At 50.0% G+C, this 19,152-nt stretch overlaps 1 protein-coding gene across 1 annotated transcript in view; it reads right to left on the reverse strand.

Annotated features, from left to right (window-relative positions):
* MUC2 (mucin 2, oligomeric mucus/gel-forming) overlaps nucleotides 1–19,152 on the reverse strand; it is a 70,426-nt gene that overhangs the window by 20,026 nt on the left and 31,248 nt on the right. The window contains exons 34-47 of the mRNA XM_069018733.1: nucleotides 18,392–19,079; nucleotides 17,232–17,408; nucleotides 15,856–16,151; nucleotides 14,215–14,829; nucleotides 13,348–13,566; nucleotides 11,874–12,011; nucleotides 10,572–10,724; nucleotides 8,768–9,425; nucleotides 7,944–8,162; nucleotides 6,327–6,607; nucleotides 5,102–5,320; nucleotides 3,628–3,765; nucleotides 2,142–2,478; nucleotides 864–1,162 (exon numbers count right to left, since the gene is read on the reverse strand). Of these exons, the coding sequence (XP_068874834.1) occupies nucleotides 864–1,162; nucleotides 2,142–2,478; nucleotides 3,628–3,765; nucleotides 5,102–5,320; nucleotides 6,327–6,607; nucleotides 7,944–8,162; nucleotides 8,768–9,425; nucleotides 10,572–10,724; nucleotides 11,874–12,011; nucleotides 13,348–13,566; nucleotides 14,215–14,829; nucleotides 15,856–16,151; nucleotides 17,232–17,408; nucleotides 18,392–19,079 (4,437 nt within the window). The remainder of the gene's footprint in view (nucleotides 1–863; nucleotides 1,163–2,141; nucleotides 2,479–3,627; nucleotides 3,766–5,101; nucleotides 5,321–6,326; nucleotides 6,608–7,943; nucleotides 8,163–8,767; nucleotides 9,426–10,571; nucleotides 10,725–11,873; nucleotides 12,012–13,347; nucleotides 13,567–14,214; nucleotides 14,830–15,855; nucleotides 16,152–17,231; nucleotides 17,409–18,391; nucleotides 19,080–19,152) is intronic.

Consider the following 19,152-nt stretch of genomic DNA (forward strand, 5'->3'; position numbering starts at 1 on the left):
CAGGCCTCCCCTTCTTGGCCCTACAAACCACTCCAGGCCCAAATCGGGACGCAGGCACTGACGAGTTACGCGTGTGCCCTCCACAGATGGGTCACATTGCTTTGTATGGACTCTCGTGTGCAAAAAAACACTCACATAAAACCCCCACAGGAGGCAGAGACCAACTGAGCAGAGACTCCTGCCACTCTCTCAGCTTCCTGGGCCATGCACACCACCTCACTATCTCACGGAGAACTCAACCACTGGGATGGCACCCAACCACAGGGAAAGCAGGCACAGGATGCACGCTGCTGATAAAGCCTCAGCTGCTTCCCAGCAGCACACAGATAGGTGGAGACAAGCGCCAATGGGAACACTGGTAGAATCCAGCTGCCCCAGAGCCTGTGTCCGTGGAAAGGGACAATCTGCATTCTGAAACCTTTCCCCAAACTCTGCCAGGGAGAGCCTTGGAAGCATCCTACAGCCCAAACCCCTGATAAGTAGCAGCAATGGCCACAGAGACAAAACAGGAGAGAAAGAGAAAAAATTTGTACAGCTGTGCCCAAACAGAGCCTGAAATGCTACTGCCACAAACTTTAGCCCCACTCCAACTGCACTCCATGGGTCCAGTGACTACATTCTGGCCAGCTGAAGGACACGGTCCAATAGCAGCAAAAACAACATTCCCATCACTTCAGTATCTGTCTAAGCTGGGATTCAGCTCGAAATACCCCCTTGAAGCACTGTTGAGTCAGGGAAGACAAGGCCTTCTCCCAGGGACCTCTAAATCCTTGTTCCTTATAAACAGCCAACCTGAAGACTGGTTTGGGCCACAGGACTTTTCCTGGGGTGCCCAAAAGTTACATCCATCCTTGATCCCATACAGAGACACATATGGAGGTGTTCAAGGGCCTTCACTACTCCCACAGCAAGGCCAGAAATGACAACAGGACCAGAGAATTTCTTGTCGATTCTGTACTTGGGGGCACAGGGGTTTTGGTGAGAATTATTGCTTTTGGGAACATACTTCCAGGACTTGGGGTGGGTGTTGGTGATCCAGTAACAGTGGTCGTTGTGCTCGTAGGGCTGGTGGTGGTTGTGGTGGTTGTGGTTGTGGTGGGAGTCTGCGGTGATGCGGAAGTGGTTGTCAATTCTTGTGTAGGGGGTGCTGTGCTCGGTGTGCCTGTTAGAAAGAGCAGGGACAGAGAAAACAGACAAAGGCACAAAGGCATGAGTGCGACTCAATGTGAACTGAACAGAAGCTGTGCATGAGGCAGCTGCCAGACATAGACAGATCTGCCCACCCTTAGCACAACAAAGGTCCCTAGCACCAGCCCTTCCTTTCTGGCCTCAGAAAGCAGAACCCTTGACATCCATGCCCGGAGACAGTCACGTCCCTCCTTTCCTTGTGAAGAGACTGGCATTGATTCTGGAAAGTGCTTCCCACAAAATCAGAGAGACCAAGTAAGAGATTAGGAGGAGTAATGTTTTGGATCTGGCTAGGGCTTTCTATCTCTGCCTCAATAACTGAACACGTCACTAAATCCTGTGGCAAGAGCTGAGAGGGAAATGTATGTTTCGAGAGTGAAGCACACACAGGAATATGTTCCTTCCTCATTATCATAAGAGTGCCACTGATTCAATGTCAGCCCTCTGAGGGGCTTCCCAGAGGATTAGTGCATATCATCAGCCAAAGACCACACTTCACAGGAAGTGACATTCTGCAGAGTGAAATGATTCCCAAAAGCCTGTCACAGGAATCCTTGCTTCCTACATCTATAAACACTGGCATCCACTAGCACTGACATTGAAAAGGAGAAGAAAGTGGTAAAGAAAGTCTGTAATATTTTTCCCAGAAAGCACCTGAAATTACAGTGTCACAAGAATAATACCCACTGCAATTGCACATCTTAAGTCCAGTGACTACATTCCTGACAGATGAAAGACAAGGTCCAACAAGAACACAAGATTTCCCATCAATTTAGCATCTCTCTCTAAGTATAGCAGGAATACTAGCATGAAATACCTTTTCAGACCCTTGTTGAGTAACAGAAGTCTAGAGCTTCTCACCAGGACCCCTGAATTCTCATCACTTTTGAAACAGCCAGCTCAAGCGCCAGCTTTGGGCAAAGGACATTTCATGGGATGCACAGAAGTTATACCCATCCCCAATTCCACACTGAGGCACAAATGGAGGTGCTAACAGATCGTCATTACTCCCAAAGCAAGGGGATACAAGATCAGACAAGGCAGAAGTACCTGGAGTTGATAGGGTTGTTGTATATTCCGATATGGGCGTGGATGTGCTTGAAGTAGTTGAGGAGGTTGTTGATGAGCCAGTAACAGTCGTTGTTGTCTTTGCGGTGCTGATGCTGGTGGTGGTGCTGGGTGGCATCGTGGTGCTGGCAGTAATGATGGGAATTTCAGTGGGTGTTGGAGTGGGACTGGTTGTCAGTTCTGGTGTAGGGGATGCTGTGTTTGGAGTCTTCGTAGGTGGGGCTGTTAGAAACAGCAGGGACAGAGAAAACAAAGGCACAAAGGCATGAGTGCAACTCAACAGGAACTGAACAGAAGCTGTGCATGAGGCAGCTGCCACAGACATAGACAGGTCAGCCCACCCTTAGCACAGCAAAGATCCCTAGCACCAGCCCTTCCTTTCCGGCCCCAGAAAGCAGAATCTTTGACATCCATGCACAGAGACGGTCATGGACCTCCTCTCCAAGCAAAGAGACTGGGGATGGTGCTGGAAAATGCTTCTCAACAAATCAGAGAGACCTACCAATAGGTAAGAGATGAGGAAAAGTAATGCTTTCAGTCTGCCTGGGGCTTTCTATCTCTGCCTCATTACCTGAAGACCTTGCTAAATCCTGGGGTAAGAGCTGAGATGGGAAGCTGTGATCAGGGAAGAAGCATGCACATGACTGTGTTCCTGCCTGATTGGCATGTGATTCCCCTTTGTTTCAATGTCATCCTGATGCAGGACTTCCCTGGGCACTAGTGGATCTCACTAGCTGAAGTGTCAGCCAAAGACCAAAAGTTCACAGCAAGGGGCAGTCTGCAGAGTGAAAGTGTTCCCAAAAAGGCTGGCAGGAGAATCCTTCCTTCTTACATGTCTTACAGCTGACTAACACTGAGAGGGCATAGGAGGAAGAGAAAGGGAGGAAAGTCTACACAGCTGAACCCAAACAGAGCCTGATATGCCACTGCCACAAGACCAAGCCCCACTCCAATTGCACTCCATGGGTCCAGTGACTACATTCTGGCCAGCTGAAGGACATGTTCCAACAGCTGCAAAAGCAACATTTCCCATCACTTCAGCATCTGTCTAAGCTGGGAACCAGCTTGAAATACCCCCTTGAAGAACTGTTGAGTCAGGAAAGACAAGACCTTCTCCCAGGGACCTCTAAATCCTTGTTCCTTATGAAATAGCCAGCCCAAGGACCAGATTTGGCCACAGGACTTTTCCTTGGGTGCCCAAAAGTTACATCCATCCTTGATCCCATACAGAGACACATATGGAGGTGTTCATGGGCCTTCACTACTCCCACAGCAAGGCCAGAAATGACAACAGGACCAGAGAATTTCTTGTCGATTCTGTACTTGGGGGCACAGGGGTTTTGGTGAGAATTATTGCTTTTGGGAACATACTTCCAGGACTTGGGGTGGGTGTCGGTGATCCAGTAACAGTGGTCGTTGTGCTCGTAGGGCTGGTGGTGGTGGTGCGAGTCTCCGGTGGCGAGGGTGTGGTTGTTGATTTTGGTGTGCTCAGTGTGGATGGAGGTGTGCCTGTTAGAGCAGGGACAGAGAAAACAGACAAAGGCACAAAGGCATGAGTGGGACTCAATAGGAACTGAACAGAAGCTGTGCATGAGGCAGCTGCCAGACATAGACAGGTCAGCCCACCCATAGCACAACAAAGCTCCCTAGCACCAGCCCTTCCTTTCTGGCCCCAGAAAGGAGAATCTTTGAAATCCATGCTCAGAGACAGTCATGGCCCTCCTTGCCTAGTGAAAATACTTGGGATGGTGCTGGAAGATGCCTCTCACCAAATCAGAGAGACCTACCAGTAGGGAAGAGATGAGGAGGAGCCATGCTTTTCATCTGGCTGGGGCTTTTTATCTCTGCCTCATTACCTAGAAGCCCTGAGTACATCCTGGGGTATGAGCTGAGATGCAAAATTCTGGTGAGGGAAGGAAGCATGCCCAGGAATGAGAGCACAAACAGGACAGGAGAAGTGGAGGTGCCATTGGAGGTTTAAGTTGGACATTAGGGGGCATTTCTCCACAGAACAAATGATTAGACACTGCAATGGACTGCCCAGAGAGGTGGCAGAGCCGCAGTACCTTGTGGCTTTTAAGACAAAACTGGATGTAGCACTTAGTGCCTTGGTCTAGTTGACGCGGTGGTGTTCAGGCAAAGGTTGGACTTGATGATCTCAGAGATCTTTCCCAACCTAACTGATTCTGTGAATATATTCCTGCCTGATTGTCATGTGATGTCCCTGTGGTTCAATGAAGGCCTGATGAATGACTTCCCTGGGCACTAGTGAATCTCATCAAAGACCACAGTTCACAGCAAGGGGCAGTCTGCAGAGAGAAATTGTTCCCAAAAGCCTGGCAGGGGAATCCTTCCTTCCAACATCTATTACAACTGACAACTCTTAGCACTGACAGGACAAAGGAGAAGGAGAAAGGGAAAAAACTTGCCATAGCTGTGTCTAAATAGAGCCTGATATGCCACTGCCACTAGACCAAGCCCCACTCCAACTGAACTCCATGGCTCCAGTGATTCCGTTCTGGCCAGCAGAAGGATGAGGTCCAAAAGCAGTAAAAGCAACATTTCTCATCAGTTCAGCACCCTTCTAAGCTGGGCACCAGCATGAAATGAGTCCTTGGAGTCCTGTTGAATCAGGGAAGCCAAGACCTTCTCCCCATGACCCCTGAATTCTTGTTTCTTATGAAACAGCCAGCCCAAAACACCAGGTTTGGAACAGGCCATTTCCTGGAATACCCGGGAATTATACCCATCCCTGATCCCATACAGAGGCAAAAAAGGAGGTGCTTATGGACCTTGATTACTCCAGTAGCGAGGGAACATGTGAGAGCACAAAATGTAGAAGTACCTGGAGTTGGTAGGGTGGTGGTGTATGTTGGTGTGGGTGTGGATGTGCTTGGAGTAGTTGACACGGGTGTTGGTGATCCAGTAACAGTCGTCGTGCTCGGGGTGCTGATGCTGGTGGTGGTGCTGGGGGGTACTGTGGTGCTGCCAGTGATGATGGGAGTCTGCGGTGATGAGGGAGTGGTTGTCAATTCTTGTGTAGGGGGTGCTGTGCTCGGTGTGCCTGTTAGAAAGAGCAGGGACAGAGAAAACAGACAAAGGCACAAAGGCATGAGTGCGACTCAATGTGAACTGAACAGAAGCTGTGCATGAGGCAGCTGCCAGACACAGACAGATCAGCCCACCCATAGCACATGAAAGATCTGTATCAGTAGCCCTTCCTTTCTGGCCTCAGAAAGAACAATCCTTGACATCCATGCACAGAGAGGGTCACGGCCCTCCTCTCCTACCTAGGAGACGGAATGGTGATGGAAGGTGCTTCTTACAAAGTCAGAATGACCTATCAATAGGTAAGAAATGAGGAGCTGCAATGCTTTTGAACTTGCTGGGGCTTTCTATCTCTGCCTCATTACCTGAACACCTTGCTAAATCCTGGGGTAAGAGCTGAGATGGGAAGCTGTGATCAGGGAAGAAGCATGCACATGACTGTGTTCCTGCCTGATTGGCATGTGATTCCCCTTTGTTTCAATGTCATCCTGATGCAGGACTTCCCTGGGCACTAGTGGATCTCACTAGCTGAAGTGTCAGCCAAAGACCAAAAGTTCACAGCAAGGGGCAGTCTGCAGAGTGAAAGTGTTCCCAAAAAGGCTGGCAGGAGAATCCTTCCTTCTTACATGTCTTACAGCTGACTAACACTGAGAGGGCATAGGAGGAAGAGAAAGGGAGGAAAGTCTACACAGCTGAACCCAAACAGAGCCTGATATGCCACTGCCACAAGACCAAGCCCCACTCCAATTGCACTCCATGGGTCCAGTGACTACATTCTGGCCAGCTGAAGGACATGTTCCAACAGCTGCAAAAGCAACATTTCCCATCACTTCAGCATCTGTCTAAGCTGGGAACCAGCTTGAAATACCCCCTTGAAGAACTGTTGAGTCAGGAAAGACAAGACCTTCTCCCAGGGACCTCTAAATCCTTGTTCCTTATGAAATAGCCAGCCCAAGGACCAGATTTGGCCACAGGACTTTTCCTTGGGTGCCCAAAAGTTACATCCATCCTTGATCCCATACAGAGACAAATATGGAGGTGTTCATGGGCCTTCACTACTCCCACAGCAAGGCCAGAAATGACAACAGGACCAGAGAATTTCTTGTCGATTCTGTACTTGGGGGCACAGGGGTTTTGGTGAGAATTATTGCTTTTGGGAACATACTTCCAGGACTTGGGGTGGGTGTCGGTGATCCAGTAACAGTGGTCGTTGTGCTCGTAGGGCTGGTGGTGGTGGTGCGAGTCTCCGGTGGCGAGGGTGTGCTTGTCGATTTTGGTGTGCTCAGTGTGGATGGAGGTGTGCCTGTTAGAGCAGGGACAGAGAAAACAGACAAAGGCACAAAGGCATGAGTGGGACTCAATAGGAACTGAACAGAAGCTGTGCATGAGGCAGCTGCCAGACATAGACAGGTCAGCCCACCCTTAGCACAACAAAGCTCCCTAGCACCAGCCCTTCCTTTCTGGCCCCAGAAAGGAGACTCTTTGAAATCCATGCTCAGAGACAGTCATGGCCCTCCTTGCCTAGTGAAAATACTTGGGATGGTGCTGGAAGATGCCTCTCACCAAATCAGAGAGACCTACCAGTAGGGAAGAGATGAGGAGGAGCCATGCTTTTCATCTGGCTGGGGCTTTTTATCTCTGCCTCATTACCTAGAAGCCCTGAGTACATCCTGGGGTATGAGCTGAGATGCAAAATTCTGGTGAGGGAAGGAAGCATGCCCAGGAATGAGAGCACAAACAGGACAGGAGAAGTGGAGGTGCCATTGGAGGTTTAAGTTGGACATTAGGGGGCATTTCTCCACAGAACAAATGATTAGACACTGCAATGGACTGCCCAGAGAGGTGGCAGAGCCGCAGTACCTTGTGGCTTTTAAGACAAAACTGGATGTAGCACTTAGTGCCTTGGTCTAGTTGACGCGGTGGTGTTCAGGCAAAGGTTGGACTTGATGATCTCAGAGATCTTTCCCAACCTAACTGATTCTGTGAATATATTCCTGCCTGATTGTCATGTGATGTCCCTGTGGTTCAATGAAGGCCTGATGAATGACTTCCCTGGGCACTAGTGAATCTCATCAAAGACCACAGTTCACAGCAAGGGGCAGTCTGCAGAGAGAAATTGTTCCCAAAAGCCTGGCAGGGGAATCCTTCCTTCCAACATCTATTACAACTGACAACTCTTAGCACTGACAGGACAAAGGAGAAGGAGAAAGGGAAAAAACTTGCCATAGCTGTGTCTAAATAGAGCCTGATATGCCACTGCCACTAGACCAAGCCCCACTCCAACTGAACTCCATGGCTCCAGTGATTCCGTTCTGGCCAGCAGAAGGATGAGGTCCAAAAGCAGTAAAAGCAACATTTCTCATCAGTTCAGCACCCTTCTAAGCTGGGCACCAGCATGAAATGAGTCCTTGGAGTCCTGTTGAATCAGGGAAGCCAAGACCTTCTCCCCATGACCCCTGAATTCTTGTTTCTTATGAAACAGCCAGCCCAAAACACCAGGTTTGGAACAGGCCATTTCCTGGAATACCCGGGAATTATACCCATCCCTGATCCCATACAGAGGCAAAAAAGGAGGTGCTTATGGACCTTGATTACTCCAGTAGCGAGGGAACATGTGAGAGCACAAAATGTAGAAGTACCTGGAGTTGGTAGGGTGGTGGTGTATGTTGGTGTGGGTGTGGATGTGCTTGGAGTAGTTGACACGGGTGTTGGTGATCCAGTAACAGTCGTCGTGCTCGGGGTGCTGATGCTGGTGGTGGTGCTGGGGGGTACTGTGGTGCTGCCAGTGATGATGGGAGTCTGCGGTGATGAGGGAGTGGTTGTCAATTCTTGTGTAGGGGGTGCTGTGCTCGGTGTGCCTGTTAGAAAGAGCAGGGACAGAGAAAACAGACAAAGGCACAAAGGCATGAGTGCGACTCAATGTGAACTGAACAGAAGCTGTGCATGAGGCAGCTGCCAGACACAGACAGATCAGCCCACCCATAGCACATGAAAGATCTGTATCAGTAGCCCTTCCTTTCTGGCCTCAGAAAGAACAATCCTTGACATCCATGCACAGAGAGGGTCACGGCCCTCCTCTCCTACCTAGGAGACGGAATGGTGATGGAAGGTGCTTCTTACAAAGTCAGAATGACCTATCAATAGGTAAGAAATGAGGAGCTGCAATGCTTTTGAACTTGCTGGGGCTTTCTATCTCTGCCTCATTACCTGAACACCTTGCTAACTCATGGAGTGAGAGCTGAGATGGTAATCTGTGGTCAGGGAAGGATGTATGTACAGTACCAAGAGGATCAATATCTTGACAGGAGAGGAGGACATAGACCCCTGTATCCTTACTCCTTCTGAAACAACCAGCCCAAGGGTGACCTTTAGGCAAAGGCCATTTCAGGGGACACACAGCAATTAGTCCAATCTCAGATCGCATACAGAGGCACAAAAGGAGGTGATCACAGACCTTCAATACCCCACAGCAAGGAAACACATGAGAGCACAGATCAGAAGAGTACCTGGAGTTGGAAGGGTGGTGGTGTATGTTGGCGTGGGCGTGGATGTGCTTGAAGTAGTTGAAATGGGTGTTGTTGAGACAGGAACAGTCGTTGTAGTCTGTGGAGTGGTGCTGGTAGGGGTGGTGGTGCTGGGGGGCAGTGGGGTGGTGGTGGTGGTGGTGGTAGGGGTGGTACTGCTGGGAGTCTTCTCTGCTGTTGGCGTTGGAGCGGTTGTTGATATTGTTGTAGAGGACACAGCGCTCGTTGTGGATGAAGGTGTGGAAGTTGAGGTGCTCGTGGTGCTTGGAGTTGGAAGACACTCTGGTCTGTTGGGGGTGCAGCAGATACTGATCTCGTAGTTGAGGCACACTGGCATCGGTATGATACCTCCTATCTGCTGATCTTTATTGTTACAGATGAGCCCTACGTTAACATTACATTCCACTTTCTGCCCTAAATCTGCAATGGAAGTGTTAGGGAATTTCTCTGCTCGGCATGAAATATTCTCAGCTTTCGCGCAGATCCAGGAGGGGTCGTTCTTCAAAATGTTCTCAAAGGTTTCGTAGTCACCACTGTTCCTGTCAGAACCATCTGGGTAACTCACATCGATCCAGTCCGTCCAGACGCAGTCACAGGCTGGGAGGTGACAACAAGATGGACAATTAGAAACAGACAGGTCAGAGACGACAATCCAGGGCACCAGCTCATACACAGGTGGTGCTCTGGGCACCCCCTGCACCCAACAGTGCCCCTCAGGCACTCAGCCAACACTGGCCACAAGAAAGCTCAGTGGTGTGGCCAGGCCTCCCCTGGCCCAAATCGGGACACAGGCACTGACGAGTTACGCGTGTGCCCCCCACAGATGGGTCACATTGCTTTGTATGGACTCTCGTGTGCAAAAAAACACTCACATAAAACCCCCACAGGAGGCAGAGACCAACTGAGCAGAGACTCCTGCCACTCTCTCAGCTTCCTGGGCCATGCACACCACCTCACTATCTCACGGAGAACTCAACCACTGGGATGGCACCCAACCACAGGGAAAGCAGGCACAGGATGCACGCTGCTGATAAAGCCTCAGCTGCTTCCCAGCAGCACACAGATAGGTGGAGACAAGCGCCAATGGGAACACTGGTAGAATCCAGCTGCCCCAGAGCCTGTGTCCGTGGAAAGGGACAATCTGCATTCTGAAACCTTTCCCCAAACTCTGCCAGGGAGAGCCTTGGAAGCATCCTACAGCCCAAACCCCTGATAAGTAGCAGCAATGGCCACAGAGACAAAACAGGAGAGAAAGAGAAAAAATTTGTACAGCTGTGCCCAAACAGAGCCTGAAATGCTACTGCCACAAACTTTAGCCCCTCTCCAACTGCACTCCATGGGTCCAGTGACTACATTCTGGCCAGCTGAAGGACACGGTCCAATAGCAGCAAAAACAACATTCCCATCACTTCAGTATCTGTCTAAGCTGGGATTCAGCTCGAAATACCCCCTTGAAGCACTGTTGAGTCAGGGAAGACAAGGCCTTCTCCCAGGGACCTCTAAATCCTTGTTCCTTATAAACAGCCAACCTGAAGACCGGTTTGGGCCACAGGACTTTTCCTTGGGTGCCCAAAAGTTACATCCATCCTTGATCCCATACAGAGACACATATGGAGGTGTTCATGGGCCTTCACTACTCCCACAGCAAGGCCAGAAATGACAACAGAACCAGAGAATTTCTTGTCGATTCTGTACTTGGGGGCACAGGGGTTTTGGTGAGAATTATTGCTTTTGGGAACATACTTCCAGGACTTGGGGTGGGTGTTGGTGATCCAGTAACAGTGGTCGTGCTCGTAGGGCTGGTGGTGGTTGTGGTGGTTGTGGTTGTGGTGGGAGTCTGCGGTGATGAGGGAGTGGTTGTCAATTCTTGTGTAGGGAGTGCTGTGCTCGGTGTGCCTGTTAGAAAGAGCAGGGACGGAGAAAACAGACAAAGGCACAAAGGCATGAGTGCGACTCAATGTGAACTGAACAGAAGCTGTGCATGAGGCAGCTGCCAGACACAGACAGATCAGCCCACCCATAGCACATGAAAGATCTGTATCAGTAGCCCTTCCTTTCTGGCCTCAGAAAGAACAATCCTTGACATCCATGCACAGAGAGGGTCACGGCCCTCCTCTCCTACCTAGGAGACGGAATGGTGATGGAAGGTGCTTCTTACAAAGTCAGAATGACCTATCAATAGGTAAGAAATGAGGAGCTGCAATGCTTTTGAACTTGCTGGGGCTTTCTATCTCTGCCTCATTACCTGAAGACCTTGCTAAATCCTGGGGTAAGAGCTGAGATGGGAAGCTGTGATCAGGGAAGAAGCATGCACATGACTGTGTTCCTGCCTGATTGGCATGTGATTCCCCTTTGTTTCAATGTCATCCTGATGTAGGACTTCCCTGGGCACTAGTGGATCTCACTAGCTGAAGTGTCAGCCAAAGACCAAAAGTTCACAGCAAGGGGCAGTCTGCAGAGTGAAAGTGTTCCCAAAAAGGCTGGCAGGAGAATCCTTCCTTCTTACATGTCTTACAGCTGACTAACACTGAGAGGGCATAGGAGGAAGAGAAAGGGAGGAAAGTCTACACAGCTGAACCCAAACAGAGCCTGATATGCCACTGCCACAAGACCAAGCCCCACTCCAATTGCACTCCATGGGTCCAGTGACTACATTCTGGCCAGCTGAAGGACATGTTCCAACAGCTGCAAAAGCAACATTTCCCATCACTTCAGCATCTGTCTAAGCTGGGAACCAGCTTGAAATACCCCCTTGAAGAACTGTTGAGTCAGGAAAGACAAGACCTTCTCCCAGGGACCTCTAAATCCTTGTTCCTTATGAAATAGCCAGCCCAAGGACCAGATTTGGCCACAGGACTTTTCCTTGGGTGCCCAAAAGTTACATCCATCCTTGATCCCATACAGAGACAAATATGGAGGTGTTCATGGGCCTTCACTACTCCCACAGCAAGGCCAGAAATGACAACAGGACCAGAGAATTTCTTGTCGATTCTGTACTTGGGGGCACAGGGGTTTTGGTGAGAATTATTGCTTTTGGGAACATACTTCCAGGACTTGGGGTGGGTGTCGGTGATCCAGTAACAGTGGTCGTTGTGCTCGTAGGGCTGGTGGTGGTGGTGCGAGTCTCCGGTGGCGAGGGTGTGCTTGTCGATTTTGGTGTGCTCAGTGTGGATGGAGGTGTGCCTGTTAGAGCAGGGACAGAGAAAACAGACAAAGGCACAAAGGCATGAGTGCGACTCAATAGGAACTGAACAGAAGCTGTGCATGAGGCAGCTGCCAGACATAGACAGGTCAGCCCACCCTTAGCACAACAAAGCTCCCTAGCACCAGCCCTTCCTTTCTGGCCCCAGAAAGGAGACTCTTTGAAATCCATGCTCAGAGACAGTCATGGCCCTCCTTGCCTAGTGAAAATACTTGGGATGGTGCTGGAAGATGCCTCTCACCAAATCAGAGAGACCTACCAGTAGGGAAGAGATGAGGAGGAGCCATGCTTTTCATCTGGCTGGGGCTTTTTATCTCTGCCTCATTACCTAGAAGCCCTGAGTACATCCTGGGGTATGAGCTGAGATGCAAAATTCTGGTGAGGGAAGGAAGCATGCCCAGGAATGAGAGCACAAACAGGACAGGAGAAGTGGAGGTGCCATTGGAGGTTTAAGTTGGACATTAGGGGGCATTTCTCCACAGAACAAATGATTAGACACTGCAATGGACTGCCCAGAGAGGTGGCAGAGCCGCAGTACCTTGTGGCTTTTAAGACAAAACTGGATGTAGCACTTAGTGCCTTGGTCTAGTTGACGCGGTGGTGTTCAGGCAAAGGTTGGACTTGATGATCTCAGAGATCTTTCCCAACCTAACTGATTCTGTGAATATATTCCTGCCTGATTGTCATGTGATGTCCCTGTGGTTCAATGAAGGCCTGATGAATGACTTCCCTGGGCACTAGTGAATCTCATCAAAGACCACAGTTCACAGCAAGGGGCAGTCTGCAGAGAGAAATTGTTCCCAAAAGCCTGGCAGGGGAATCCTTCCTTCCAACATCTATTACAACTGACAACTCTTAGCACTGACAGGACAAAGGAGAAGGAGAAAGGGAAAAAACTTGCCATAGCTGTGTCTAAATAGAGCCTGATATGCCACTGCCACTAGACCAAGCCCCACTCCAACTGAACTCCATGGCTCCAGTGATTCCGTTCTGGCCAGCAGAAGGATGAGGTCCAAAAGCAGTAAAAGCAACATTTCTCATCAGTTCAGCACCCTTCTAAGCTGGGCACCAGCATGAAATGAGTCCTTGGAGTCCTGTTGAATCAGGGAAGCCAAGACCTTCTCCCCATGACCCCTGAATTCTTGTTTCTTATGAAACAGCCAGCCCAAAACACCAGGTTTGGAACAGGCCATTTCCTGGAATACCCGGGAATTATACCCATCCCTGATCCCATACAGAGGCAAAAAAGGAGGTGCTTATGGACCTTGATTACTCCAGTAGCGAGGGAACATGTGAGAGCACAAAATGTAGAAGTACCTGGAGTTGGTAGGGTGGTGGTGTATGTTGGTGTGGGTGTGGATGTGCTTGGAGTAGTTGACACGGGTGTTGGTGATCCAGTAACAGTCGTCGTGCTCGGGGTGCTGATGCTGGTGGTGGTGCTGGGGGGTACTGTGGTGCTGCCAGTGATGATGGGAGTCTGCGGTGATGAGGGAGTGGTTGTCAATTCTTGTGTAGGGGGTGCTGTGCTCGGTGTGCCTGTTAGAAAGAGCAGGGACAGAGAAAACAGACAAAGGCACAAAGGCATGAGTGCGACTCAATGTGAACTGAACAGAAGCTGTGCATGAGGCAGCTGCCAGACACAGACAGATCAGCCCACCCATAGCACATGAAAGATCTGTATCAGTAGCCCTTCCTTTCTGGCCTCAGAAAGAACAATCCTTGACATCCATGCACAGAGAGGGTCACGGCCCTCCTCTCCTACCTAGGAGACGGAATGGTGATGGAAGGTGCTTCTTACAAAGTCAGAATGACCTATCAATAGGTAAGAAATGAGGAGCTGCAATGCTTTTGAACTTGCTGGGGCTTTCTATCTCTGCCTCATTACCTGAACACCTTGCTAACTCATGGAGTGAGAGCTGAGATGGTAATCTGTGGTCAGGGAAGGATGTATGTACAGTACCAAGAGGATCAATATCTTGACAGGAGAGGAGGACATAGACCCCTGTATCCTTACTCCTTCTGAAACAACCAGCCCAAGGGTGACCTTTAGGCAAAGGCCATTTCAGGGGACACACAGCAATTAGTCCAATCTCAGATCGCATACAGAGGCACAAAAGGAGGTGATCACAGACCTTCAATACCCCACAGCAAGGAAACACATGAGAGCACAGATCAGAAGAGTACCTGGAGTTGGAAGGGTGGTGGTGTATGTTGGCGTGGGCGTGGATGTGCTTGAAGTAGTTGAAATGGGTGTTGTTGAGACAGGAACAGTCGTTGTAGTCTGTGGAGTGGTGCTGGTAGGGGTGGTGGTGCTGGGGGGCAGTGGGGTGGTGGTGGTGGTGGTGGTAGGGGTGGTACTGCTGGGAGTCTTCTCTGCTGTTGGCGTTGGAGCGGTTGTTGATATTGTTGTAGAGGACACAGCGCTCGTTGTGGATGAAGGTGTGGAAGTTGAGGTGCTCGTGGTGCTTGGAGTTGGAAGACACTCTGGTCTGTTGGGGGTGCAGCAGATACTGATCTCGTAGTTGAGGCACACTGGCATCGGTATGATACCTCCTATCTGCTGATCTTTATTGTTACAGATGAGCCCTACGTTAACATTACATTCCACTTTCTGCCCTAAATCTGCAATGGAAGTGTTAGGGAATTTCTCTGCTCGGCATGAAATATTCTCAGCTTTCGCGCAGATCCAGGAGGGGTCGTTCTTCAAAATGTTCTCAAAGGTTTCGTAGTCACCACTGTTCCTGTCAGAACCATCTGGGTAACTCACATCGATCCAGTCCGTCCAGACGCAGTCACAGGCTGGGAGGTGACAACAAGATGGACAATTAGAAACAGACAGGTCAGAGACGACAATCCAGGGCACCAGCTCATACACAGGTGGTGCTCTGGGCACCCCCTGCACCCAACAGTGCCCCTCAGGCACTCAGCCAACACTGGCCACAAGAAAGCTCAGTGGTGTGGCCAGGCCTCCCCTTCTTGGCCCTACAAACCACTCCAGGCCCAAATCGGGACGCAGGCACTGACGAGTTACGCGTGTGCCCTCCACAGATGGGTCACATTGCTTTGTATGGACTCTCGTGTGCAAAAAAACACTCACATAAAACCCCCACAGGAGGCAGAGACCAACTGAGCAGAGACTCCTGCCACTCTCTCAGCTTCCTGGGCCATGCACACCACCTCACTATCTCACGGAGAACTCAACCACTGGGATGGCACCCAACCACAGGGAAAGCAGGCACAGGATGCACGCTGCTGATAAAGCCTCAGCTGCTTCCCAGCAGCACACAGATAGGTGGAGACAAGCGCCAATGGGAACACTGGTAGAATCCAGCTGCCCCAGAGCCTGTGTCCGTGGAAAGGGACAATCTGCATTCTGAAACCTTTCCCCAAACTCTGCCAGGGAGAGCCTTGGAAGCATCCTACAGCCCAAACCCCTGATAAGTAGCAGCAATGGCCACAGAGACAAAACAGGAGAGAAAGAGAAAAAATTTGTACAGCTGTGCCCAAACAGAGCCTGAAATGCTACTGCCACAAACTTTAGCCCCTCTCCAACTGCACTCCATGGGTCCAGTGACTACATTCTGGCCAGCTGAAGGACACGGTCCAATAGCAGCAAAAACAACATTCCCATCACTTCAGTATCTGTCTAAGCTGGGATTCAGCTCGAAATACCCCCTTGAAGCACTGTTGAGTCAGGGAAGACAAGGCCTTCTCTCAGGGACCTCTAAATCCTTGTTCCATATAAACAGCCAACCTGAAGACCGGTTTGGGCCACAGGACTTTTCCTTGGGTGCCCAAAAGTTACATCCATCCTTGATCCCATACAGAGACACATATGGAGGTGTTCATGGGCCTTCACTACTCCCACAGCAAGGCCAGAAATGACAACAGAACCAGAGAATTTCTTGTTGATTCTGTACTTGGGGGCACAGGGGTTTTGGTGAGAATTATTGCTTTTGGGAACATACTTCCAGGACTTGGGGTGGGTGTTGGTGATCCAGTAACAGTGGTCGTGCTCGTAGGGCTGGTGGTGGTTGTGGTGGTTGTGGTTGTGGTGGGAGTCTGCGGTGATGCGGAAGTGGTTGTCAATTCTTGTGTAGGGGGTGCTGTGCTCGGTGTGCCTGTTAGAAAGAGCAGGGACAGAGAAAACAGACAAAGGCACAAAGGCATGAGTGCGACTCAATGTGAACTGAACAGAAGCTGTGCATGAGGCAGCTGCCAGACATAGACAGATCAGCCCGCCCATAGCACATGAAAGATCTGTATCAGTAGCCCTTCCTTTCTGGCCTCAGAAAGCAGAATCCTTGAAATCCATGCACAGAAAAGGTGATGGCCCACCTCTCCTAGCAAAAAGACTGGGCATGGTTCTGGAAGGTGCTTCTCACAAAATCAGAGAGACCTACCAATAGGGAAGAGATTAGGAGGAATAATGCTTTCAATCTGGCTGGAGCTTTCTATCTCTGCCTCATTACCCAAACACCTCACAAATCCCTGAAGCAAGGGCTGTGACGGGAATCCGTGGGCAGAGATGGAAGTGGGAAGAGGTATAAGTTCCTGCCTGACTGTCATGAAATTTCCCTGTGGTGGAATGTCAGCCTGATGAAGGGCTTCCCAGAGTTCTAGCAGATGGCATCAGCAAAAGTCTACAGTTCATAGCAAGTGGCATTCTTCAGCACAAAACTGTTTCCAAAAGTCTCCCAAGGTAATCGTTGCTTCTAAGATCTAGAACAACTGGCATCCACTTGCACTGGATGCACTGATCTACTCCATGGCAAAGGAGGAGGAGAAAGGGAAGAAAGTCTGCCCAGCTGTTCCTAGAATGAGAGTCTCACAGACTATAGTCCCACTCCAATTGCCCTCCATGCATGGGTCCAGTGACTACATTCTGGCCAGCTGAAGGACACAGTCCAACAGCAGCAAAAGCAACATTTCCCATCAGTTCAGCATCTGTCTAAGCTGGGCACCAGCATGAAATTTCTCACGTTGAGTCAGGGAAGACAAGACCTTCACCCTAGGACCCCTAAATCCTTGTTCTTTGAAACCAGCCAGTCAAAAGGCCAGCTTTCAGCACAGCCACTTCAGGGGATGCACAGTAATTACTCCCATCTGCAATCCCATGGGGACACACTAAAGGAGGCGTGAAGGCACCCTCATTTCTTCCATAGCAAAGGAACACATGAGAGCACAGATCAGAAGAGTACCTGGAGTTGGAAGGGTGGTGGTGTATGTTGGCGTGGGCGTGGATGTGCTTGAAGTAGTTGAAATGGGTGTTGTTGAGACAGGAACAGTCGTTGTAGTCTGTGGAGTGGTGCTGGTAGTTGTGGGAGTCTCTGCTGAGAAGGGAGTCGTCGATTTTGGTGTGCTTGGTGTAGGTGGGGCTGGTAGAAAGGGCAGGGAAAGAGAAAACAGACAAAGGCACAAAGGCATGAGTGCAACTCAATAGGAAGCTGTGCATGAGGCAGCTGCCACAGACATAGAAAGGTCTGCCCACCCTTAGCACAGCAAAGGTCCCTAGCACCTGCCCTCCCTTTCTGGCCCCAGAAAGCAGAATCCTTGAAATCCATGCACAGAAAAGGTGATGGCCCACCTCTCCTAGCAAAAAGACTGGGCATGGTTCTGGAAGGTGCTTCTCACAAAATCAGAGAGACCTACCAATAGGGAAGAGATTAGGAGGAATAATGCTTTCAATCTGGCTGGAGCTTTCTATCTCTGCCTCATTACCCAAACACCTCACAAATCCCTGAAGCAAGGGCTGTGACGGGAATCCGTGGGCAGAGATGGAAGTGGGAAGAGGTATAAGTTCCTGCCTGACTGTCATGAAATTTCCCTGTGGTGGAATGTCAGCCTGATGAAGGGCTTCCCAGAGTTCTAGCAGATGGCATCAGCAAAAGTCTACAGTTCATAGCAAGTGGCATTCTTCAGCACAAAACTGTTTCCAAAAGTCTCCCAAGGTAATCGTTGCTTCTAAGATCTAGAACAACTGGCATCCACTTGCACTGACATGGCAAAGGAGGAGGAGAAAGGGAAGAAAGTCTGCTCAGCTGTTCCTAGAATGAGAGTCTCACAGACTATAGTCCCACTCCAATTGCCCTCCATGCATGGGTCCAGTGACTACATTCTGGCCAGCTGAAGGACACAGTCCAACAGCAGCAAAAGCAACATTTCCCATCAGTTCAGCATCTGTCTAAGCTGGGCACCAGCATGAAATTTCTCACGTTGAGTCAGGGAAGACAAGACCTTCACCCTAGGACCCCTAAATCCTTGTTCTTTGAAACCAGCCAGTCAAAAGGCCAGCTTTCAGCACAGCCACTTCAGGGGATGCACAGTAATTACTCCCATCTGCAATCCCATGGGGACACACTAAAGGAGGCGTGAAGGCACCCTCATTTCTTCCATAGCAAAGGAACACATGAGAGCACAGATCAGAAGAGTACCTGGAGTTGGAAGGGTGGTGGTGTATGTTGGCGTGGGCGTGGATGTGCTTGAAGTAGTTGAAATGGGTGTTGTTGAGACAGGAACAGTCGTTGTAGTCTGTGGAGTGGTGCTGGTAGGGGTGGTGGTGCTGGGGGGCAGTGGGGTGGTGGTGGTGGTGGTGGTAGGGGTGGTACTGCTGGGAGTCTTCTCTGCTGTTGGCGTTGGAGCGGTTGTTGATATTGTTGTAGAGGACACAGCGCTCGTTGTGGATGAAGGTGTGGAAGTTGAGGTGCTCGTGGTGCTTGGAGTTGGAAGACACTCTGGTCTGTTGGGGGTGCAGCAGATACTGATCTCGTAGTTGAGGCACACTGGCATCGGTATGATACCTCCTATCTGCTGATCTTTATTGTTACAGATGAGCCCTACGTTAACATTACATTCCACTTTCTGCCCTAAATCTGCAATGGAAGTGTTAGGGAATTTCTCTGCTCGGCATGAAATATTCTCAGCTTTCGCACAGATCCAGGAGGGGTTGTTCTTCAAAATGTTCTCAAAGGTTTCGTAGTCACCACTGTTCCTGTCAGAACCATCTGGGTAACTCACATCGATCCAGTCCGTCCAGATGCAGTCACAGGCTGGGAGGTGACAACAAGATGGACAATTAGAAACAGACAGGTCAGAGACGACAATCCAGGGCACCAGCTCATA

Source organism: Aphelocoma coerulescens, chromosome 5, assembly GCF_041296385.1.
Source record: "Aphelocoma coerulescens isolate FSJ_1873_10779 chromosome 5, UR_Acoe_1.0, whole genome shotgun sequence".
In the NCBI taxonomy this organism is placed as follows: Eukaryota; Metazoa; Chordata; class Aves; order Passeriformes; family Corvidae; genus Aphelocoma; species Aphelocoma coerulescens.